Source organism: Lissotriton helveticus, chromosome 2_1 (assembly GCF_964261635.1).
Source record: "Lissotriton helveticus chromosome 2_1, aLisHel1.1, whole genome shotgun sequence".
In the NCBI taxonomy this organism is placed as follows: Eukaryota; Metazoa; Chordata; class Amphibia; order Caudata; family Salamandridae; genus Lissotriton; species Lissotriton helveticus.
The window spans coordinates 592866661-592892985 of NC_136059.1; the positions used below are offsets into that span (position 1 = coordinate 592866661).

Consider the following 26325-nt stretch of genomic DNA (forward strand, 5'->3'; position numbering starts at 1 on the left):
CAACCCCATTAGGAAGGCTCTGAAGCAGGCGGGCACCACCAGCACCCGGGCTGACCCCAGCTCAGCAGCCTTAGGCTTGCTATACAGGAGACCGTTCTCCCAATAAATCAGATGTGAACCAGACTGGTCACCTGCTGCCTAGGCTGCGACTTGTCGCCGCAGACCCTCAAGAGAAGGACAAACTCTTTGCTGCTCACAAAACTCTTCCCTGGTGGGCCCTCCTTCCTGCTGCCGGGGGGTCAGCTCAGGTAGGTCCCCCAGGTTGGTACTCTGCTCCCCGGTAGGCTCCTGGGCATCCCCCTTGCGGTCTGCTCCCTCCTAGGCCGCGGGAACCAAGGGGGCCGGCTTCCCATGCCCGCTGCCCCCTCCCTACTCTCAGGCTCCAAATCCTTCTCAACACCCTCCTTAGCTGTCATGGACCTGGTGGTAGCACACGCCCACTCAGGCAGACCCAACATTTGCAAATGAGCTCTTCTCTCCACCGTAGCCCACGGAGACCTCTCTAAATCATTGCCCAACAGACAGTCTGCAGGCATGCGGGCCTCACAGCCACCTGAAGAGTTCCTGAGACCCCACCCCCACTCAAAGGAAACCTGAGCCACTTCACATTGGCTCTCTGAGTTGTCTGCTGACACTACAGGGTAGAATGCATGAGGGACAACCTGCTCTTTGGACACCAACCGGGAGCGGACAGCAGTTACACTGGCTCCTGTGTCCCTTAGAGCCTCTACTCTCTGGCCTTTGATGGTCACCCACTGCCTGTACTTCTTAGTGTTCTCAGGCAGTGCGGGTATAGGGACCATCTCAAAGTCTCCTAATGAAACAAGGGTCAATTCTACGGGATCCCACCCTTCCGGGGCACCCATCTCTTCCTCTCCCAGGGCTACACTAGCAAGCTGGCAGTGCACGGGTTGGTGCAGGTTGGTCCCTCAGGGGACACTGGGGATCAAAATACCGGTGGCCCGCTTCACCACACTTGAAACAAGAAAAGGGCCCTCTCTGAACAGGCCTACCTGTCCGGGGCACTGACCTCTGCTCTTGGGGAGGCTGGGATACCACTGCTTGGTTCCCTTGGGAATTCCTTGGGAGCCCTCTTGGAAACTCCCTTGGTTTCCCCCCCCCCCCCCACTTCTCTGCTGGGGACTCTTCCCACCTTTGGCGAAGTCTCCCACTGGACCCTTGCGAACCCTGGTGCTCACCCAGCGGTCCGCCTCCTCAGCAAGCTTCCTAGGGTTAGTTAGCCTGCAATCAATCAGGTGCTGTCGTAGCTCAGGAAAACAGTTACTAGATAAATGCTCCCACGCAATCAAATCATACAGTTGCTCAAAAGTTTCTACTTTGCTACCTTTTACCCAGCGCTCCATTGCTCTGCAAAAAAAAAGACACTTATTCAACCCACGTGGTACCCTCTAACTTCTTGCAGGTCCTGAACATCTGCCTATACATTTCAAGGGTTAAACCATAGCGGGTCATCAAAGCCTCCTTCATGTGGGCATAAACCATTCTACTTTCCTGGGGTAGGTCCAACAAGGTATCCCTCCCCTCACTAACAAAGCGCCCCCACAACCCCGCTCCCCAATCCTTCTCAGGGACCCGGTGGGACACCATAGCTAACTCATATGCTGCAAACCACTGTCCAATATCTTCACTTTTGTGGAAATCCTTAATAACCTCTTTGTGTATATACACTCTACTCTCAGTATGCACTACAGGTATGCTGCCACCAGAGGGGGAGATCTCTATACTCTTGGCCTTGATCTCCAACTACCTGAATACTCTCTCATGTTCAAATGTCATCTTCTTCATCTCAAATTCTAACTTTTTGTTCTCTTGGTCCCTCTGACCTTCAATCTTGAGCCTAGCCATCTCCATATTATGCCGCCTATCTCTCCCTGTCCTCCATCTCCTCTGGAGACAGACCCCTTGAGGACACACTTGTGCCCGGGCTAGACAGCGCTTTTTTACCAACCAAATCTACTACTTCCACCTGCTGCTCTCCCACATTCTCTCCCTCCTCCCCAGGCCCTCCCACATTCTTAGGAGCATCCCTGGCTTCTAGCCAGGCCTTCAGGGCTTTGTAAAACTCCTCTCTCTTAGTGAGGCCTGTGATAGGGACTGTGAATTGTTTGCAAAAGAACTTGAGCTGCTTGGCATTGTAGGTATCTATTCTGTCTTTTTCCCAGGAGAGATCCTCCGAGGCACTGGATCTGGGCTTGACCATTGTAGAAATAACTAGCGATATCAATCAAAAATAGAATCAAAAACCTCAAAAATGTATGCGGTTGCGTTATGGTCTGCACTCACTAGTAGTGTACACTATAATTACTGTATGCGATCACAAATGCAAGTCCAGATCCCACCGCTGCCACCAATGTTAGAAATGGGGGGTCTCTAGTTGGCAGTGGCTGGCCACAGTCCAAGTAGGGACCCATCTTCCTAAGTCAGAGTAAGGAGGCTACACCCTTTGATAACCCCTGCTCAACCCTGTGGAAACGTAGCACGAGCAGTTAGGCTTATCTCAGAGGCAGTGTGTAAAGCATTTATGATCATACACAGTAACACAGTGTAGGACACTACAAAGAGACACCACACAAGTAGTTATAAAAAATAAGTATCTTTATATATAGACTTAACACAAGACCAATAACGGTAAAAAGCCACAATTCTGGAAAAGGGGGGTACTCTTGAAAAGCTGGAAAAAGAGTTTAAAGTGTTCAAATAGGGGTTCAGTTCAAAGCAGTGGTCTCTGCGACCCTTTTACTAGGAAAACCAACAAAATGTTGCAAAGGAGCTGTAGCGATGATTTTCCCCACGCTAGTCCGGCGATGCGTTGAATCCTTGCTGCAAGGGAGGATGATGCGCCGGGCTTCGGGTGCGTGCGGGACAAAGTGGCCGATTTCCTCACGCTAGGCCAGCAATGCGTTGAATCCTTGCCGCGAGGGAGCGACGATCCGGGGGGCTATGCAAGGAAAATGGCGGACGCTCGGCGTCCGCCCTTCGATGATCTTATGCGATGATCCAGGGTCAGCGAGCCTTCGAAAAGCCCGCAAACGTGCGATGCGATGATCTCTGGGGTTAGCGAGCACTTTGAGGCCCGCAAATGTGCAATGCGATGATCTTTGGTTTGCGAGCGCTCTGCAGCAGCAGCGCGTGGATTTTTCTTACGCTCTTCAGCTGCAGCGGCTCGCAAACGGCGTTAGTGACGATTTCCAGCTCTCTCTTCTCTGTAGTAGAACTAGAGGCCCTGGAACTCACAGGGGCCTCACCTGCAGATAGAAATCCTCGCTGGGAGGAATCAGGAGGCTGGTGGGAAATCAGATGTGCCTGTGACTCCAGCAGGAGGCTAGCTCTCTTCTAGCCCTTGGGTGATTGCTTAGCAAAAATAAAAGTCTCTCAAAAGTCCTTTTCCCTCTTCTTCCAAGTCCAAGGGGAATTACTGCAGGCCAATCCAAGAAACAGCACACAAGCACAAGGACCGTCCTCTCCTGCAGATTCCTTCAGTAACACGGGCAGAGGTTCCTCTTGACATCCAGGAGCAATACAAAAATCAGGGGTTTGGGCACAGATATTTATACCCCAAAAGTCTTTGTTCTCAAAAGTCTCTAGTCACTGAACCCAGTCAGAACCAGTTCTGCTCAGGCCTGGAGCACTTTGTTTACCAGGCTACATCCTTCCTTTCAGAAAGAGGGGATCTGCCATCAGATTCACAGTAGGAGGTGGAGCCAGCACACCTTGCCAGGCACAGCCCTATTCAGGACAAGGAGCTACCCCTCCCTAGTACTCAATGCAGATTTCTCTATTCAACCCAGGTCTGACTCTGCCTGCCTTGCCCCTCTAAACCCAGACAGCTAATACACATAACAGCTGAGCACACTGGAGGCTTAGGCAAGAAAATACCTACTTTATAAAAGTGGTATTTTCAAACATAGAATATTAAAACCAACTTCACTAGAAGATGCATTTTCTTATTCTGAGCTCAGGCATACTAAATTCGAATTTCTACCATGTTCCCTGAGTCAGATAGGACTATAAGATGTAATAGCCAGTCTGCCCATTCTAGCCTAGGGAGAACAGGTAGCCTTGCAGCAGTGAAAAACAAAATGGAGAGGGATTCACTACCAGGACATGCTACACATATCAAGCCATGTCCTACCTTACGCACACAAGGCACCTACCACAGGGGTGACTGACATGAGGCTAAGGGAAGGGTCAGGGGCTGGGAAGTGTGGGCACTTCACAGCCAAGATGGCAGTTCTGGACTGCGCGCAGACACTGCAGTGGCAGGTCTGAGGTACACTTTACAAGCTACTTCTGTGGGTGGCGCAAACCAGCGCTGCAGGCCCACCAGCAGCATTTGGGTTACCAGCCCTGAGCACGCACAGGCCACACTACTAGGGACTAACAGGTAAACCAAATAAGCCAATCAGGGATATACCAATTCACAGTCATATTTACACAGGGAGCATTTGCACTGTGGCACTGAATGGCAGTGGCACAGCGCCCAAAGCATCTAATACCAGCAAAAACAGAGGAGACAACAGCGAAAAAATGGAAGGGAGACCCACGCCAATGGTGCCAGGTCTAACATTTGCAATGTAGCGCCAAATTCATTTTTCGAACCAGTAATCCCGTACGAAACATGCAATTTCTATGTTTATAGAGAACCCTGCAGCCTATGTGTTAGGGCTAATACATTATGAAGGTGATGATATTAGTAGAGTGCCCCGACACAAAACCATTTTAGTCAGGCTGTATCAAGGGGTCTAATACTCTAGTATCTAGCGCTTAGGCTAGCACTTTTGCCTCTACAATCATAAGGGTCATTTGTCTGTAATACTTCCAGAGGGCAGCCGGGTTTAGGCACCACCATGATCACCGTTTCTTTCCAAGACATGTTCTGTCTGTTTCAAAATGAATGCATGAAGGGAAAGAATATTTGTAAAAAGTCACTTCAAGAACTCCGGAAGCCCGGTGGACCTAGGAAACTTACCAAATTGATGCCATCTGAGGACATCTCCACATTTGGTCACACAGCACAGGTCTCTCAAGCAAGTCCTGCTCTGAAAAAGGCAAGCAGCGCACTGGAAGATCTTACATAGTCTACACACTGTAAAATCTTTCCTTTAGAGAACACAGCACTGTCTTTGATACTGAGAATTAGTATCTAACTGCTGGGTAGGGGTGTGGTCTTGACTCGTTTGCCAAAGCAGGCTTGCCTGGCTCCCAAGAGCTTTACCTCCTTCAGCAGATAGCATTTCGTTTCAGACATTGTTCTGATGGCTTCAGGTTTTGGAAAAGCAATAGTAACTCTCATTTAAAGCTGGTATCCTGACCTGGTATTCACTGTGTTCTTCTTGTTCCAGTTTTGCAGACATTCTCTTAACCATTATCCTCATTGGATGTCCATAAAGCGATGTCCTAGTACTGAGCTACTTATTTTGTTTCTTGAGCCGTTTTAAAATACTACACTTCCTAAAAGTATACGGTTTTGTACCTAAACCTTGGAGGACAGTCCGCCTGCTGCAGCCCCATCATGCACAGGGGTGTTAACATGTACGCCACATTGTATGTTCACGGAAATCTTAAACTAGAGCTGTCTCGAGAACAGAAATTAATGCCTTTGCCATGAAGGCCTACCCTTATGAGAAAACCTAAAACTGGTTCTGATATACTTTCACTAGCTCCAAATCTCATCAGCCTGCAGCAGATGACAGCTGTGTGGTAATGAAGAAAGTTGCAATGGACATGTACTCCGTATTCCTTGCTGTTTTTCCTGAATAATACTTGCGACAATGGTTGTATTTATTACTTAACTTTGAATCTCACTTGGACTTCCCCAAGAGCTTTTACATTTTGCGGCATAGCTGCTGTTGCAGTTGTTTGATTTTATTGCAATTTGAACCTAGTCTAATTTTTTGTCTTTTGCGAACTATGTAAATTGAGTAAAAAACTGTACTAAAAACAATTTCCTCTAAATGGGGTGCATTGCATTACTGTTTCTAATTATATCAGCATGGTGCTTCCAACCAGGAATGATTACTTCACTAGAACCAAATTACCAGTCAATGCTCTTGTTCAGTGCTAAACTGTGTGGGGTCCGTTCACAAACAGCATTTTGGAGTACTACAAAACATATAAAATGATATTCACAAACCTACTTGCGGAGGTTATGCCTCATTCTCTTCTATACCTATATGTGCAGAGTTTCAACACCCATAGGAATATGTTTTAGAAATAAATGTAGGAGACACATGGCTGCGGCTCGACAATGGGGAATACCTTGGAATAAAAAGAAGGGAAGAGGGTTGGGGGCAATAGGGAGCGGTTAAGGGATGCTCAGGGAAGGGTTAGGGAGGAATGGCAACCCATACTCAAAAGAGTATTCTTACATCTTTTCACCGAGTACACTTGTACAGTTACTACATGTAGGAGAGTAGGGTCTGCTTCCTATGGTTACCCCCACTTTTTGCTGTGTTTTACGTTTTTTTCGACTTTAGTATGGCTGTGGCCCTGCTAATCAGGCCCACAGCCTAGCTGTTCTCTCTCTAAATTGATACCATGTACTTTAAGTACATACCAGATTGGTTACTGGGTCACCCTTGTGAGCCCCTGTATATGGTACCTTAGGTACCCAGGGCATAGGGACCCCAGAGGCCTACCAGGGGCTGGAGCATGTATTGTGCCACCCCTGGTTAGCCTTCCAAACTGACACCACAGGTCTGCACTTGAAGCCTGGGTAAGGTGGTGTAAGCACCCCTTACTTAGATATAGTGTACCTATAACTACCTTTATATATATACACATAGTAACCTATAAGTCACTCCTATGGCAGGCCTTGACAATCCTGGAGGCAGAGTGCTTGGTTTTGTGCGAGAGGATGCCCTAGCATGAGCTGAGCCCCTCTGCATCTTTCGGAACCATCTCCTTATAGCTGTTCTATGATATAGCCATACCATATACTCCTAAGTGCATTATAATCCTTGCGGTTAATGTTAACTTTGGTTTGGCTTTATCAAAACATGTCTTGTAAGGTGTCAAACACTTTGGAATACTACCGCCCCCCCTCGCCAGTTCTGGCGGCGGGGGTAGCATTCCACCCTTCTAGAGGGAGAAGACATGTACTTACTGGTAAACCCGGTTAAAGTTAAACAGAGCCCCAGCATCACAAAATGGATGCTGCTGCCACAGACACGAGTCTGCCCTCCTGCTGCTGGACGAAACTCCGGCAGGGGAGGCCTGGACAATAGGTTTCCTGTCCAGGGAGGTGCTAGCACCTCCCCAGACAGGCTTTAGTGTATTGGGGCAGGGTGGGTTGCATTCAGTAAATTCTTTTCAGACACTGCCTGGGGCACACAAGGTGCTCCATGCATTTTCCAGGAGGCCACCCTGTTCAGACAAGCACCAACTGCATCTTTGTCGGTCTGCATTTTCGAGGCTCCCACCGGATCCCGAAGAATCTGCGACACAGGACACGAACTTCCAGACATCTCTGAAGCTGACCTGAGCTCCCAGCAAAGCTGAGACCCGTAGCTGACACGAGAGACGTGGTAGCGGAACTCCTGGACATCCTGCATTTTTGCAACTGCACCTACTTCCCGAGGTATCCAGAAGTTGTGCATTGGGTTATTTGAAGCCCTTGCCACGAGCTCCTTTTGCACCGAAGTACAGAGGCCAGCACTCCAAGAGTGACCCGTGAGTCCCCTTTCTTCACCGCAGCTCGAGGCGCCTTAGCGGTTCCTAGTCCGTTGGCTAGTGAGTCCCCACGAATGCCAATCCTTTGTTTCTTGAGCTTTCCTGGTTGCTCCAGATGTGCTCCCACTCCTCTCCTAAGGAGGAGTCCCTCAGACCTTGCTCGTCTGCACCGAAGCCAATCTTGTCATCTTGCGTGGGTTGCTGTTGCCAAGGCTTGTTGGGTCCAATCCGGATTCCGACACCTCAGTCAGCTAGATCCTTAGTGGGACAGCTCGAATCCAGCTCCTGGTCATCGTCGACACCTCTTGGTCCTTGTGTCTGAAGAGTCAAGCTTCACCTCTTTCACCTCAAATCACCCGACATCGGCTGGCATCTTCTCCTCGCCATCCTAGTCACTGGCTAGTGACCCAGACTCTGTTGTCCCCTCTGCTTTCAGGTTCTTCACATCTCCGATCCACCCTTTGATCCACCTGGACACTTTTCCTCTGGTCGCCTGCAGCATTTCTTCGCAGTTCCTCATAGGAATGAACGACGTAACCCGACACCAAAAGACACCTATGCACCCGGCTTCCCTGGGTGAGGTAACACGAGTGCTCCCGTGCTCCCATGGGTCTTGACTCTCAAAGTGTCCTAGTCTAAAAGGGTTCCATCGTAATTCACCTCTAAGTGCCCTTAATCTTTAAAATTGTAACTTGTTCGTTCTCCATAGAAAGTCAATGGTGATCCGCGGCTGTGTTTCGACACTGCACGCGTCGCCCATGGGCCTCCTGCATCCTAACCTTGGGTGGTTATAGGTAGCCCCAGCGGTTCTACAGGCCCTAGACCTGCTTTCTAACTCTCACGTGGTTCTTATACCACTATTTTAGTATATGGTTTGTGAGGCCCCTAGGCATAACGTATACTGTGCAACTTATAGTATGCTAATTAAGTTCCTTGTATTGTACTTTTACCTCTCACCTCATAGAAGAGTCCAGAGGGGTTGTGTTTAGAATAAATACATATATATTTGATATATACCTTGTGTGGTGTGCTTTCATTTGATTATTCAAGAGATTATAATTGGTAAAACAACTAGCTTAACTCGCCTCTAAGTCTTAGCCTGAAGGCTGCTCTCCACAGCTACCACTAGGATAGCTTTCTATAAAGGTTGACTTTAAACCTACAATCAATAAGGGTCGTTTGGACTGGTGCAAGGTGCCCACTAGAATAGTGGACATCATATGCCAGGCCAACTTCTTGCACTACAGCCCAAAATGGACCCAAAACAGGAACAGGCAATGGAGGTGGGGAAGAATATTCATTTTACAAACATTAATTCTGGCCATCCATGACACAAACAGTCCCTTCCATTGCGAGAGATCTGAGAAGATCTGAAATTTCATACAGCGCTGGTTAAGTCCCATCCAGTCTGAAATAGAGATAGAAATAGTTAGACTTAAGTATCTATTTGATGCCTTGGCCAGTGCCAATGGTGTAAATGCGTTCAATGCTGTAGGCGGCCTGATGGTATAATAAAATTAAGAATTTCGGATTTTCAGGGAGCGTGGTCTGCATCTGAGCGTAATGGCAGCCTGATCCGACTGCTCTGCACCCAATCTCTGCTTTTATGGGCCCAACACGCCTTAGGGGGGTGTGGTCTGCGTCGGAGCGCCATACCAACCTGATCCAACTGTTCCGCACCCGATCCCTGCTTTCATTGGACCCACACACCTTTGCCGGATGATAAGGACTATCACTGCAAGGGGAAGATATGTACTTTTCAAGCCCACACTAACAACTCACCAATTTCCCCACATACAGAGGATTCCAACAGCTTTTCCCTGCCTCCCCCCTGTACCCGGGCAAAAACAAAAAGGCGACCACCATAGGCGCTGTCGATGCTTGCAATGACTGCCGGGGACTACAGCCATGTAGACAGCTATAAGAATCCTGCAGGATTCCCGTTTTTAACACCGGACCTAAGTAGAGGACCCCACCTTATCCTCCCTGGTAAACAACACTGCGACCACTGTGCAGACGGCTGACACAAGTCACCTGTGCTTTCATCGCGGCTACCGGCTCTTACCTCCTATGCTCGTGATCTCTGCGAGGGCAACACTGGGGGCTTGGTGACCTGTCCACATCCATCCTTCGGACCCCAGAAGTCTTTTAACACCTTAAATGAGCCAATTCTGGCGATGTCATTAAACATCCCACAGAATGCTTTTGATGATTTATTGGCTGCGTCCTTCCAGGCATATATTGATAGATCCCTTTCCCGGGGCTGCCCGCACCACTACGTGCCAACTCACCTGGGCAATAGTTCATGAGAGTCTCTGCTATAGTGTATGCTTTGCACAGCCTTTGTTAACCCTCTCTGCTGGAACCTTCACATTGTCTGTCCTCATGATCACTTATAATAGCAGATCACTGAAGTAAAGAGTCTAAATATATAAGAAACACTAAAGATACCAACCCACCCTGAAACGTACAAAGGCAGAGCTACCATTACCGAACTCACCAGTTAAGCCCAAAACTGACTCAAATGCAATCTTGGCTATTATACTACAAGGACTTGGCGCTCTGCATGATCTAGCGCAAGACACCAAGACCAACACTGACTATGTGCATCAAGACATACAGACATTGCTCTACAATCTTAAGGGCTTGGCAAGCAGAATCACTGAAGTGGAATCCCGAATCAGTGCCTTTGAGGACTCCTCCATTTCAGGGAAGAAACATGCGGATATGACAACCCATAAGGTGAACGCGAGAGAGCTATCTGAGCTTGAAGACCGCAGTCATAGAGGCAACCTGCAGAACTTTGGTCTTCCTGAGAATGTGGAAGGTGACGCAAATTCTTGTGCTGAATTTCTGGAATACTGGATACCACGTACCCTTGGGATCACATTTGAAAAAGACTTTGAAATAGAGAGGGACCTATGGGCAAGCAACAATTCAACCCTGGCAACACCTCTCCAAACCCGAGAATGATAATCTTCAGACACATGCGTTGGTTATCATCACACCGAAAGGATCCTTTCCCACATAAGAAAAATCCAGCACATACAATGGAATAGTTCCAAGATAACTATTGCTCAGGATTACTCTAAAGAAACAGTATCCGTTCGGAAAGGCTTTTTGGCCATCTGTCAGTCATTGAGAGATCTCTCCATCCCCTTCACTGTTGCATGTCCTGCCAAGTTCCACATTGTATTCAAGGGGAAAACAATGATCTTTACTGACCCAGTTGACTTGCAATAATTCATAAACTCTTCAACTCGTTCAGACATGGTAACGTAGCTACTGGCAAGGATGCCCCCCACTCCCCTCCTGTTTCTTTTGCTTGTCCAGCTTTTTCCCTACGTCGATGTTGTTAGCAAATATCTTACTGGTTATACAGGCTTTTTCCCCATGTTGTTTGCAGAGACTGTATACCATGCTTTATTCCCCTCTGGATTAGAACACTCCATGTTTTCTTCATTAATAACCAGATTGATAGTTGTGTTTACAGTTGCTGTTATAGGCAGAATTTACTAAAGTTGTTGCTTTTGGGCAAAAGGTGGTATTAAGCTTTGTACTTTTCTACCTGAGCCGCATAAGTTCTTATTTAGTGGATCTGGGTGGGATTTACGGTATTAGGGTTGGTCTACTCGTGGACCACCGCATCCCAACTAGTTAAAGGGTGGGGAAATGTGAGGTTGCCGCATTTCTGGGGCAAAGTGGGGGGTGGATGCTGATTATGGGTTTCTTTGGGGGGTTTTTGTTGCCATTTGTGTCTCTACTCTTCTTTCTCAATCCCTTTTAACTTTGTTCTTTCTCTTCCCTCACATTACACAATATTGCGGAACTACCACATTACATTACTTCAATAGATGGTATCCTACTTTTGCTAGCGACATTGTCTTTATCAATGTCTTTCACCCATGTATTAACTACGCGTACATCCTATCTCTCACTTTGACTCACACTCCAATGCATGCTTATACACAGGGACGGAAGCAACACTACCCCATATATTTTGTGTATATCTATTTTGCACACCCATCTCAACATACAGATCCATAATATCCTCGTCCCTTAGAATACTCTCACTAAACACCAAGGGCCTGAATCACCCTGTCAAATGCAAAACGATAGCGGACTACTGTAATGAATTAAAAGGTGATTTCATACTATTACAAGAAATGCACCTTTACTCCATTTGAGATGCTGCATTTTACAGTCATTTGATAGCGGAGATTGGGCTCTCCCCAGCAATACAGAAAAAATGGGGTTCTCACTATCATATCTAAAATGAAAAAAATCATTGTACTATCTTATTCACATGCAGCGCTTTAAGTGGGGAAAAAAACTGGGGGTGCTCTAAAAGGGGCGTGGCACATTTCTTAAAGAGGTGTGGCCTATCCAAGTAGGGGCGTAGTCTAAATCAAGATAACTAGCATTGTGTGCTTAAGAAAATCATGAAGTCGCATCCAGTCACAGAATCACCCAAAGTAGCGTTTTCCCATATATCACAACTGTAAAACACCTTCTTATTACACTACAATGGATTAGTTGGGACAACTAATGTGTAACTAGAGATGGGATCAGCAGAACGTACTTAGGTCTCATCAGAGAGGTATAGCTTGGTTCCTATGACAATTGAGCGTGGAGGAGTGTGGCTCAATGGTTAGAGCGGCAGACCCTGATGCAGAGTTCTGGCTAGGGACCAGGGTTCGATTTCTGCCTCGGCGGGGTCTCGGGCTCAATTTCCTCGGACCTGTTAATTCTCGCCTCGGTGCCTATTCTAATCACGGGCCCCACACTGCAACTCTGGGCAATAGCTTGCTTAGCCTCCACACCGGCCCCAACAGCGCTAAGGATGCCTGGCTTCACCCTGGGGGTGCCCAGGAGTGGACACTTCACAGGGAAAGCCAGGAGGGGTTCCACAGCGGTATGAGTATCAGCGCCAGGAAACCGCATAGGCGACACCGCAAGGTGACCGTCTGGTGACAGTGCGCTCTATAAGTACCATGACATTTACATTTACATTTACCCACAACTGGGCGTAGCCGCTGCATTTAGGGAGTCAGCCGCAACAATCAACCAGGTGATGGGAATAATTCTAACATGAATTGCTGTCAAGTTTCGGAATCATGAACCCACTGAAAGCCCGTGCCATCCCTCAATCTCTGCACTAATGCACAGGATGGAAAGTGCCAACAGGTGAACAGGATGGAAAAGGTCAACAGGCCCAGAAATCAGGTGAGAAAGAGAATCCCTCTGTCTTTAGAGAACCAGGGAAGGGGACCAGAAGAGCAATGGCGAACTGGGGCCCACCTCCTTTGCACAGCTCTGTTTCAAGAGACAGCATCTCCTATCTTGGTGTTACAAGGGGAGGAAAGCTGACTGGCTGTAGGACTGAGGGCATGTGCTGTACAGATAATACTTGGCATATAACAAGGAATAGATTCCTTATGAAACAAGTCGTACTGGTTTCAGCAGTGAATGGTACAACAGTGACCCGGGGGCGTGCCAGGAATCTGACTGAAGGACCCGGCGCACTGCTGCAAACACACTTGTAAGACCCACCAAGCAAAGTTGGTAAGAAGCAGCACTACAAAGGGGCATGGCAGGAGAGGTGCTAACGGTGACCCAAGAAATAGAGAGGGCGACAATGAGCAACTGCGAGGGCTGCCAACCAGATGTGAACTGAATTATAAACTGGAAAGCGAAGGCAGCTATTGGGCTAAAGTCCAGAAGCCTTGAATATGAATCTACCCCAGTGGTGTAACAAAGGCCCCCCGCAGCCCCCACGATGCGGGCTCCCCAAGCTCCTGAGTGTGGTCACAGGGGGCCCCCTCCAGGTACTTTGCAGGGGGGCCCCCTCAAGTTTCGTTATGCCACTGACGCGTAAGTAGCAACAGGGCGACCTGTAAAGAGAAGGCTGGCCTGCCGGTAGCGTGTGTGATCATAATCTCCCCCCGTGTGCAAACTCCAGTTACCGGTTACCTAAGGATGTGAAGGGGGCTCTGCGGTCCGCGCTGATCTCCGAAGAAACTGCTTTCGCCGGTGGGACGCGCCTCGTCCTCAGGTTCAGGCAGCTCCTTTCCTCGATGACGAGCGTGAGAGAACCCCGGTTGCTAGGGGATGCCTCGCGCCTCTCCAAACGCAACGTAGCTCCACCTGACGAACCTCTGCTTTGCTGGGGGAAATCCTTGTTGCTGTGACCAATCCGAGCGTGGCTTGGAAATGACGATCCCGGGCCGGTGGTGGTGAATACTGGCAGAGTGTTTTCACGGCTCCTTCTCAGAGTGGCGAACCCGGCCTCGGGCACACAACACAGCTCGAGAGGCAGCAGGTGAGTCAATGCGCACACAGCGCTCGGGGGCAAAGTAGGTGCTCCAAAGTTCCTCAGTGGTGCGTTAATCCGCTCACACAGAACGCGAGGGACTAGATCCTGGGGCAGATCACGTTTGAGGCAGAGCAGACCTCATTACCTTACGCCCCAGCTGTGTGCCGATGAGCACACCGAGACAGATTTTACAGGGGGGGCATCTTCACGAAGGCACAGCGCAGAGACCCACACAGCAGCTGGAAGGGTGGGTGCTGGAGAACTTTTTTATCCCTGAGTTCCCAGCTCTTCTTAGGCCCTTGGAGACAGGCAGGCTTCTGAGGGGCAAAGCACACAGCACAGCTCCTCTTCAAGTTAGGGGGACACAGCACACAACAGACAGTCCCTTCCTCAGCAATCACAGCAACTGTAGGTAAACATGTCACACAGCATTTCCCCATGTTATCCTATGGGCAAGATAGCCTTTCAATAGTGTAAAACCAAATTGGCAGTATTTCACTATCAAGACATGTTACCCACACTAGTAACACCAAACAAAAACCAGGACGTCTGCTCACCCTACCTTTGACCTTTGAGGCCCGAAAATAGAGCCCCCTAAAGCCCCCTTTCGAGACCCCCCAAAAAACTGGGGGGGCTCAGCCCCCCACAGCCCTTCCCCCACTTAAAGCCCTGAATGTACCAATGGGACGTGATATCTTATTACAATGATGAAGGCACTGAAATGCACGTGGATCCTCCCCCGCCCTCTCCCTCCCCCCACTCTCTCCCCCCGATCGATCACGATCAGATTTTCTCCATCTTAAGGTGTTGGAAGTTAGAGATGGAAACAAAAGTCATATTTACAACAGGAAAGAAATTTGATTTTACAAAAAATAGCAGTAATGTGTTTTTCCATGCGTGGTATTTTAAGACAAAGGAATCTAAAGGCTGAATGTACAGATTGTCCAATTATCTCAATGTATCCTCAGGCCTTAATCGTTGTGCAACTGGATTTAACACTTTTTTCAGTGTAATATGTGTGCTGCTTAGTACCGTATAAGTTCCAATGCTGCTCACTGTTGTGCTATTTCAAGTATGCTTCCTAAAACGAGGTCCCTTATAATGAGCACTTTGGTGTCGGTTCATACTTGAACCTCAATTGGTGCCTTGCATGGTGATCAGTCATAAGACTCCCATGTTGGGCTTATGCTGTTTGATGATGGCTGTGAGGTCAGGGACGGCAGTGGCTTTTTCCTGCATGAAATATTCATGCTTTTACTGGTAAAGTGCTGCAGTAAAGTTTTTTTACAGCTCCTACATATCCTGTGTTAGACATAGACTCTGCTAGTCGTCCACATTACAGTCATTTCAGAGAAAGTGGAAAGTAATACAGGGTAACCAGGATCATTAAACTCTGTAATGCATAAACTACATTATTAATAATAGTGCATGAACAAGCTACTATAACTTCAATATATCCGAAAGACTGATGGCCAGGAAGAAGAGCGTTAATGCTGGAGAATTAATGATGAGCATTAGATTTGAAATATCTGTATTATGATTATGAGGGTAAACTAAGATGTATGGGATAATCTCTAATGTAACTAAACAGGGTGAATGCTTACTTGAACCTGGTAAAATTGATGATCACCTGAGCTGATCAGGTATAGCTAAAAAATCTAATGTAATGCCAGGAGTAAAATGGCCCTCAGGATTTGACAGGCCTTATGCAATGTAGAAGCACAGTCTAAAACAGTGGTGCTACGTGTGAACGCTTGTTTCTGGTCATTGTGGTCAGCTCCTATTCATCTAGGGAATTGATGCAGTAACTCTAAACCGGATGAATGCTATTGTTCTTGCGGGAGAAATGTGAAAGAAGTGAATCTTCTAGTGTTGCCTTGTTATCCCTACACTGGTTCATGGGTAAGGATAGTGGTTGAAGAGCTGAACCACCTTGCTAGGTGATTGATTGAGATATTTAGAATAGTTTCATTTTGTGGAACAACATGTTTTTACCTCAATTCATTGTTTAAATAAATAAATTCTGGTTTTCAAACATTGTTTGAAATTTGGCAATTGTGAACCTGACGAGCTTCCACACAGAAGAGAGACATGATAGAGAAAAGTGTGTGTATATTTTTTTGTTGATAATTTTTTGAACATGTTTCCTGAAATTAAAAAAAATAGGTTACCGAATGTCATAGCTTCTCAATTTTTATGTTGCATGAACAAAAAACAGTAGTGAAATATGCAGATTACATATGAGACACAAGAATGTATCATAAGAGGGGTTTCTTTATATTATCAATAGACACCACAGCAGTGCCACGCAACCTTTCCAGGGCGGACAGAAAAGATATCTTGTACATAGTCAGTGTCCCTAATATTATAGTTTTAGAAGGGCTCCCCAGAAACAGTCCTGCGTGAGAATCTCACCCTCTGCTTCAGCAGTAGTTGTGAACTCGCCCAGAACACCTGCCTTCTTACACAGTGGGTGTGTTCATGTGTTCATGGTTTCATGGTAAGCAGCAGTGTTGGCGAGCAAAGCTAGGCCCGTACAGGAAAGCATGAGGGGAAGTTTTGGGATCAGTTCTTAAGCTTCAGAGGACGGGAGTTGCCAAAGTCAAAGTGGAGACTTCTGAAAGGCCAGGAGTTTCGAGGCAGAGGAGCAGAATAAGCGATGGAGGGGTGGGGGGAGAGGGGAAGCTGCCAGACATCCTGTGAAGATGACCGAAGAGGCTCGGAATGAGAGGAGAGAGGAGCTGCAGAGAAGAGCCAAGGAGGAGCAGGAGAACGAATGGGGTTCAAGGCATTGCCTAAAACGAGGTGTTTGAACTATTGGAGTGAGTGGGCCATGCAAACGAGGCGGTGACACATATAAGAGGCATTAAGGGGCTGGCAGCAGCATTCTGGGTAGTGTGAAAGCGGGAGGCAGCGGTGGGACACGCAGTGGGGCAGTGCTGTGCACGGGTCCGTTTGTGCAGGGGTGCATAGGGCTGGTCTCAGATAACCGGAAGTGCAGGCTCTGCTTCACAGTTTTCTTTCCCTGGTCCTCATGCCTCCGAGCCCGCCTCAGTGCGCGGCGCTTTAATATATCCCTCTTTGGTTCTCAGCCTGTTTGCTGGGGATGGCGTTGGTGGGTGCCAGGAAGCAGGTGGCCATTATTCATCTTTGTGTTTGTTCTTCAGGTGGTTGTCCTGGGGAGCGTGCTGGACGCTGCGGCCTCGGCACCGGCGGACCCGCAGCCGCCGGACACGGCCGAGCACGAATCACCGACCGGCGAGAAGCAGGACCCGGAGCCGGCCGAGGAAGACACCGAGCGCCCCCGGCTGCCCGAGTACTGCCACCGGTTCAAGGTAGGCCGTGTGCGCGTGCGTGCTGTTACTAGGCTGACGTCATGTAATTACATTACCTCCAACAGGAAATGAGCCTGAAGAGGACAAGGCCATCTGTGTTTGTTCGCCCTCTGGGACTGTACTTGCATCAGACTCTCGGACATCCTGCTGACAGATAAGAGCCCTCTTCACGAGAGTGGATTTTCACTGCAGGCCCCAAAACCTGTCTGGTCAGATCGCCACTTTAATTTTATTTTTATTTATTTATTTGTGCGATTTTATATAGCGCGAAATTTACCCGAAGGTGTCAGAGCGCTTTACGTAAGAACCAGTTGAAAACATAAGGATTTAGGATTACATGCGTTACATAAAGGATAAAAACAGAACAAATTGCAAATGTACAAGAGGTAAAGTCACACAAGGAGGAGATACAAATGGATATACTCTAAGAGTCACATAGGAATGGTAGAGAGCACAGCGGACTACGGCATTTACTAGTGATTAGAGTTATCTCTATATACATAGAGAAGGGATACGAATGGATATACTCAAGAGTCACATAGGAATGGTAGAGAGCACAGCGGACCACTGCATATACTAGTGATTAGAGTTATCTCTATATACATAGGGAAGGGATAAGACTGGATATACTCTAAGAGTCACATAGGAATGGTAGAGAGCATAGCGGACTACTGCATATTCTAGTGATTAGAGTTATCTCTATATACATAGGGAGGGGATATGACTGGATATGCTCTAAGAGTCACATAGGAATGGTAGATAGTACAAAGGTCTACTACATATACTAGTGATTAGAGTTATCTCTATATACATAGGGAAGGGATACACATGGATATACTCTAAAAGTCACATAGGAGACTAGTCGTTCGAGTTATCTCTATATACATAGGGAAGGGAAACGGAGAGCTTGTCGTATTCACTTTTTTTAAGCCATAATCTTCCTTCCCTCATGCCTGGTTTGACGACTCACCTAGATGACAACATGATTGATGTGCCTTAATTTGCCATCCAGTGTTGTAGCGCCTAGCAACACCGTAGCTAGTGGTGTGGGCTTGACTGTCAATTTGTGTTAACTGTAAGAAACTTGACATTATAACATTTTGCTGCGCTATTAATTGTCATCCTTATAATCTCCGTGTTCAGAAGTGAAACCAGGGACAGTCACTGCTGGACCTGGACACACTTTACTCCGGGCACCCCAAAGTTGGGGGTAAAGGGGTGTGGCACTGACAGCTGAGAGGGGAGGGAGTCACGACTAGCAGAGTCTAACAGTCAGTGTATACATTTATTTAAAAAAAACACTACTGCAAAGAAATTGGCAGCAAGGGCAACAATGACAGTAAAACTGTTCTGGCTCAATTGGACACAAACGGGCTACATTTTACACTGTAATAATAATGGCAAAATAACTCTGGTGGCTAATTCACTCACTAAAGAAAGCTGTGTTTTGTCTAGTCACAGTTTTGATGCAAAGTAGCATACGGGGTGAATCTTCCTGCTGCAAAGCACATTTTGCAACATGCAGATCACAGATTCGTCTCTTATGTAGATTGGTAAATGGATTACTACTTTTGACACAGAGATCATTTTGTTACTTTCATAAATTGCAATCCTCCTTATATAGCACAGTGAGCTAAGAACCGGAATAGAGGAGCAGCATGCAAACTACAAGGCGTGGATTTAGAAACTTGAATTTTTTCTCAATCTGTCATTATCCAGTGATTGCTCAAAAGGGTTCGTTTATGGTAGCAATAAAGTTTTATTAGTACAGATAATCACAAACACTATTACGTTTCAAACCATGAGTTTGTTTTCCTCTGGACCAATCACTTTTAGCCCATAGTCAAGGCCACTGGATTTATGCGATTTCGCGGCTGTTGCATTTTCCACATACTTATGGATTTGTCTTATTCGCCACATAATCTGCATATTTTATTTAAAAAAATGTTATAACTCAAATGGATCATAAGCTAATAAAAACTTGGCTGCAACGCAGTGGAAGACCCTTTGCAAAGGTTGGCTTGTGTCCTTTCAATTGCCTAATGCTGTATTTGTGTGTTAAGCTGGTACTATTGGGGTGAAACCTTTGCCCAGACACAGTGGTGGCTGTACGGAACAGAGGTGGTGAAGCGGGGGTGAAAAAAAGAAAAGATCACTTACCTCCCGGCTGCCGCCCCTCCTCCGTCTTCTTCTGCTTCTGTCCCAACAGCAACAGGCTCCCAGTCTCCCCTCAGCCAATCAAAATGCTGCTGTCACAGCAGCGTTGTGGTTGCCGCTCAGACAGTGCCTTGGACTTTTCTCCACCCAGCTGTGCAACATAGCCGGATGGAGAAATGCTAAGTGTGCATGTCAGTTTTGGTCGTCTTAAGATGGCCGACCAAACTGGAATGCGCACTTATGGTGCCCACCACCCGTCCTCCCTGCTTTGTGATGACAGCTCAGCTCTGGCTCACCTTAAACTGGCTCAGTACTGAAAAATAAAATGATAATAACATTGTGTTATCATTTTATTTTTCCTTTTTGCACTGCTCAGAGAGAAGTTGGGCTACGCTCCTCCGCCTTAATGGAGGAGCCGCCACTGCCCAGTGTTACCATGCGTGAAAATGACAAAATAAGGAAGTAATACAATTCCAAAATGTGCCTCATTATGCCGCATAATTTGCCTTTTCCTGCCACATTATTTAATTATCCCTGCCACATAATTTGGTCATCTTTAGCTGTACGTAAAGCGCTCTGACATCCTACATTAGAATCAGTAGGGATATAAAATAATTACATTAAAAAAAATGAATATGTGCTATTTAAATCGTTATTTGTGTAATTAAAAATGCAGACAGATATAGCTGACATTCTTACAGTCCAAGCATATCTCTAACATGTAGGCTTTGCATTGTTTCCCTTCTTTTCATTGGTGTCTAGGTGTTAATTTCTAAATGGCTCCCACCCAGGATGATACTTGAACAAAAGGAGAGCTGATGGCCCTTTAAATCAGGATTTTGTTTAGGTCCTGGCTAGAAATGAAAATGCGAAAGTCCTTTCACTTCCTGCAAGTTGCTGCTTTCAACAGGAAGCAGACAATGTGTGGGCGCTACTGACTGTGTCCTGGTGTTGGCAAATTACACCGGGACAAATTTAGCATATTCCAGTTAAGCCAGCCAAATCCCTGATCTAGCACATTACTAGCTGCTGGATTCGATATTCACGGACATCTCATAATTTAATCAAGGAAACATTGTAGAGGGCATGACTTTACTGACTCTGAAGCTGACCCACCAATGTGATTGCGACAGCAAAGCCATGTGTTGAATTGTAGCTGGCTAGCACTACAACATTTTCTTCTTGGGATACCTCAAAATAGCACGTGGCTATCCATATGGTTAATTAACTAGAGTTCTGTCACCTGTTATCACTTAAATAAAACAAGTTGCTTTATGTGGTTAACTGAAAAAGTGCAGTTCACAAGGTGTGCGAGGAACAACTCACGGCTTGCATGCAAATTAACTGTTCTGGAATTTATCCTAGAACTAAGTCAGAAAGCATTGAGATATAAATGCAGTCCTTTTTTTGACAGCTATTATTTTTAAGTTAGTATGTGTCTGGCGCAACTAGTGTACGTGAAAGAAGTGCTTCCACATCTGCCATTCCACAAAAAAGCTGAGGACCTGGGGCCATATTAGAGAAGTGCCCCAGAGTCACAACAGGCATTGGCGCCTGGCATCTCTTAATGGTCTTTACAATTTTCCCAGGAAGCTGTGTTGAGATGCATAGTTCTTGAAGTCCGTGTCAGCGTACCCTGGTCAGTTATCTGAACCCTCTAAGTGTCTCTCACCGCCTACCTTTCATGCTCCACCTTGTTGTTCCCTTGGCCTGTGGCAATTTTTTTTTCTTACTCGAGACCCACTTTGCTTTCCCCATCTTTGTATTTTTAGCCGGCACATGGTCATCACAGCGGGTCTTACAGGTGGAAGTGATAGTCCGTCTTTACCTCCAGTTACCCTTCTGCTTAATTTAGTGCCACACTGGCGGAGACACCACTGGCTTCAGGTGGTTTTATAACTGCAAATGTAACCGGGAAAAGTAAATATTGAAGTGTCGCTACCTGAGCAGAAGGAGGATGACCCTGTTCTTTTGAATAGCTTCCTCTTTCACGTTTTGGCATGCAGGAGAATGGTATTTTATTTTTAGTTAAAAAAAATCAGTTACTGAAACTTTTAAGATTGCTGCGCCAGTCATTTGGCTTCCAAAGAGTGACTATTTGTGTCAAGGCTCCCGCTGACGCTACTACCAAAGTGGACAGCCCAGCCTCCTCTTAAGCATCTAGGTGCCCTGCTTGGAATGAATCCTCTTACATATTGAGCATAGCTGCTGCTCAGACAATGTCGGGTCATTTATTGTAATTCCTTTCATATAGCCTCTTGTTACGTATATCGTGAAGGCTGTGCCTAGTAGTTTTTAAACTGACTAAACAGGCCACATTCTACTCTACTGCATACATTTTCATTTCTTCACTGAAGACTGTATCCTCCTTGTTGACTTAAGACCTACATGCATTCAGGTCTAAACACATTTTTTTCTGACAAATCCTTGCCTCCCCTGTTAGTCTGAGGCCCCCTGGGATGTGGTACCCTAAGCTGTGCTTCCGCTTTAGGCAGCGGCGACCAAAGCTATCCTCCTTCTCATCCAACCATTCCCTTGCCAAAGCAATCCTAAACGTACCAGCCCAAATACTTTTTCAATGTGACAAAGGTGCAGGTTTGGTGCTCCTTTCACAAATGAGTGGACCTGTGACCCACGTTTTTGTTCTTCTGGTACATTTTTGGTATTGCCCTCCAATTAAAAAGATCCTAAAATACTATATTTAACAAACTTGGGAAAGTGGTGTCAGCCCCACTAACAATGCTCTCCAAAGGCTTTCTAGAGAGATGGAAGGTTTCAGAGATGCTGGAAAAGTGGGAGCGGGCAGAAGGCTCACAAAGACTGGCATTCAGTTGGAGAGTCTTGGGGCTCCAGCGGCGAGGGCCGTTGAATGAGGAAGGGTTGTGGGAAGAGGTGAAGGATCGAAATTCTTGTATATGTTGTTGTCATGGAAGAAATCTGAGAGTAAATTGCAGAGGTCTTGCGATAGGGTGATGGGGTTTGATGTGGCTGCGGGTTGAGTGAATTCTTTGATGATCGTGAAGAGTTCTTTAGGTAGGTGAGGACTCTCTTAGTGGTTGACTTGCGGTCCATCCGGATCTTGAAGTGGATGTGCTGTATGAAGGTGATATCTGGATCATTGTTGGCAGTGCAATTTATATTGACTTTGTGAATTATTGTGATGCCTCCTCCAGGCTTTGAAGGTCTGTCCTAGTGCAGGACCTTGTATCCTGTTGGGATGGTGTAGGAGATGTCCGGAGCAGATGATGGGCTAAGCCCTGTTTCCATAAGGAAAGCAAGTTCTGGTGCATGTGTGTGGATGAGGATCCAAACCTCAGTGGCATATTTGTTGAGGTTAGCGGTTGTTGAGTAGCATGCATGCGAGTGGTTGGTGGTGGCTGTTGGGTGTATGGGAGTGGTTAATGGTAGGTGCGTGATGGTGATGGACGGGTATGGTGCAGGGTGCTCGGGTGTGGGTGAGATGAGAATTGGCAATGTGAGCATGAGAAGGGCCTGACTCTGGTGTTGGGTGCGGAGTGGAAGCAGTAGGCTTCTCCGCGCCTGTGGTTCAGGCGATGTAGTTACATGGAGGAGTGGCTGTGGGTGGTGGTGGGACCAGGATTTTTGGCATTGGTGCAGTCCAGGCATGGACGGGCTCAGATAGGCTTGCCTATGGCGTGGTTGCTGCGTGCTGCCGCCCTTAAGTAGGTTTTGGGGAGGGGGAGCTCGGGAGATGGGGTTGAAAATGACAATACGTTGTGCCGTGTGAGCAGCACTCTACAGAACAAAATCAAAAAGCGGGTAAAACAAGCAAAAAACAGGTAAAATAAAGCAAGCAGAGCAAAATGCAGGTGAAACTAAAAAGTAAAATAATGTAGTCAGCAAGGTTGGAAGTTTTGATGTGTGAGCAGCACCCCACAGAACCAAAGCAAAAAACAGGTTTAATAACACACAAGGAAACAGAACAAAAAGCAGATAAAACAAAAAGTAAGGTAGCAAGCGAGGCAGGAGAGCACACCTGAGGCATCTGGGGCCCCAGGCACCTATACCCACGTGGTCACATTCCCCCTGCATGAGCCCTTCTTTGCTCTTTGCTGAAATAGTTGTCTGTCATCTACTCCTGCGGCCAGAATAGCGAGGATTTCTACCTGCCTGAACTTGCTGGCACAGCGGCCGGGCTTTGCTCCGCCAAACCGTACCTCCTGTTGACCGGCCGGGCTTGGCTCCACCGGTCAACTACACCTCCCAGCAGCCTCCAGGGGGAGGCGCCTACGACGAGGAACAGCGCGCCAGGCGGCGCATAAAGCGTTGGCAGGGGCCGAGTCCCTTGTCTGTCATCTACTCCTGCGGCCAGAATAGCGAGGATTTCTACCTGCCTGAACTTGCTGGCACAGCGGCCGGGCTTTGCTCCGCCAAACCGTACCTCCTGTTGACCGGCCGGGCTTGGCTCCGCCGGTCAACTACACCTCCCAGCAGCCTCCAGGGGGAGGCGCCTACGACGAGGAACAGCGCGCCAGGCGGCGCATAAAGCGTTGGCAGGGGCCGAGTCCCTTGTCTGTCATCTACTCCTGCGGCCAGAATAGCGAGGATTTCTACCTGCCTGAACTTGCTGGCACAGCGGCCGGGCTTTGCTCCGCCAAACCGTACCTCCTGTTGACCGGCCGGGCTTGGCTCCGCCGGTCAACTACACCTCCCAGCAGCCTCCAGGGGGAGGCGCCTACGACGAGGAACAGCGCGCCAGGCGGCGCATAAAGCGTTGACAGGTCCCTCGTCCCGCGAGGACGCGCGCGGGACGCCCGGACGAAGCCCGGACAAAGGGCGGGCCGTCTGAGGCCGTCCGAGGTTGGACAAGGTTGGGTTGGGCCAGGTCCCTTTATTGGTGTTGCTGTTAAACGCTGTGTCAATTATTCTTGCAATTTGGTGATTCTTACAAGTGTATATTGTAGAAGTTGTGCGCATATATAAACATGCCGCCTAAAAAGTTAGTTACTCCTAGTAACTCTATTGAGAATTATCTTGTGCAGGTTGTTGAAAGAATCAACAGTGATAGGAGATCTTCCCTGGGAATAGATCTAACCACCCAACCCTCTCTCGCTGATATTGATTTAGATGATCCTTTTGGCCTTCAGATTAACAGTTGCTCTAATGGTGAAATGCTTGATCCTGCTCCTGATACCAGTATTATTCAGCCCAGTGGTATTGTCGCTGGAATTGTAGACCGCAGCATTAATGAAGCACTGGTAGAGATAACTAATACTAGTGAACCCTTAATCTCCCCTTCAGCTCCCACTTTAGTTTCGGGGAAACGGGAGGGTTTAAGGTCAGCTAAGAACAGAGTAGCAAACCCCCCTAGGAAACACTCAGAGGAAGAGGAGCTTGATTTGACCAATGAGGCTTCTCTTATACTTTCTAATGCCCAATTCAACAGACTGCTGGCTCTGATTGATAACAAGATCAAAGGTGTGGTTAAACCTCTGGTCAGCAAAATAGATAAGTTAACATCCGAGGTTAGCCGGTTAGAAGGTCTATTAAAAGAAACTGTGGGTGAGATAGATAAAATCCCAGAAAATGTTTCTACTAGGATTGAGGCCATCCTAAGTAAACCAGACATAACTGAGGGCAGTGGATTAATTTCTACCTCTGTCTCAAATCCTCAGTTGGTACCCAGGGTGTTCCGGCTGGTGAAGCTTCTAACGTCTTTTTCCCAGTTCCTGATACTGATGACCAAGCTGTGGTAAAAGGATCTTTCGAGCTTGTAGTTGAAGCTTCCCCACTAGTACTTGTTCTTGCCAACGTTCCACCATTGGCCCAAGATGAGAGGGAAACAACATCTTCCTTAATTAATAAATCCCTATCTTGGTTGACCAATAATATGGCTATTTCTCCCTGGGGTAAGCAGCAACTTTCAGAAGAGCTTGTTAAAGCAAGAAGGGTACAGTGGATTGGGGACAGAGCGAAAAAGTATAAGGGGGAGTGTGTTGTTCTACATTTTTCCGACCCAGGGGTTTTACCTAATATCTTGCCTAACATTTTCCCACCACAACGGAGATCAACCTCAATTGTCCCACTGACTTTGGACTTCTTTTACCCAAGAAAGGGAAGCGGTCCAAATCCTAGTATTTTAAGAACTAAATGGAACATTGTGACAAAGAGGGGGAGGAAGGATGTTGCTTCAGTGGATTGGGGATTGGGGTTGGAAAACCGCTTCTCTGCATTATCGAACTTAAATGCTTGCGATTGACAACCACCTAGCTGTAATTCCTTGTTTTTGTCTGTTTGTGATGGAGGTATCACTAATAGGGTTGGCAATGTTACTAAAGATTGTACTCGGGGGAATTCCGTTGAGGTTTTAGTAGCACCCCCCAAGGAAAATAACAGTGTGCAGAACTCTGGTGGTAGGGAGAGTCATGAGATTATCATAAACCCTTGCTCTCTTATGACATCTAACTCAGGGAAGCTCTTGTCCTGGAACGTGGCTGGACTATGTTCCAGGATGGATTGCGCTGACTGGTTTGGATTCATTAACAAATATGATCTATGTATCTTTCAAGAGACTTGGGCGTGTGACCCTATCTTCGCTCTGGGGTATATAAATTTTCATGTTCCTGCTACTAAGGGCCTTAAAGGGCGGCCGATGGGGGGTCTTACTATATGGATTAGGCAGTCTCTAAAAGCTATTGTAAAATGTGTGGAGCTTGACCATAAAGACATTCAGCTTATCAGACTGACCAGTGATTTATCCATCACCATAGATATTTATAATATCTATGTTAGAGGTGGCAGGAAAGGTAAATCAGAGGTTCTTTTGAGTCTTTTTAATTTTCTTGAGACTCATTCTGCAGGTAA

General features: G+C 47.1%; 1 protein-coding gene across 1 annotated transcript in view; it reads left to right on the forward strand.

Moving 5' to 3' along the window:
• The window catches only part of MRPS27 (mitochondrial ribosomal protein S27), a 331096-nt gene that overhangs the window by 255515 nt on the left and 49256 nt on the right, over positions 1 to 26325 (forward strand). The window contains exon 10 of the mRNA XM_078675280.1: positions 17176 to 17343. Coding sequence (XP_078531406.1) covers positions 17176 to 17343 — 168 coding nt within the window. The remainder of the gene's footprint in view (positions 1 to 17175; positions 17344 to 26325) is intronic.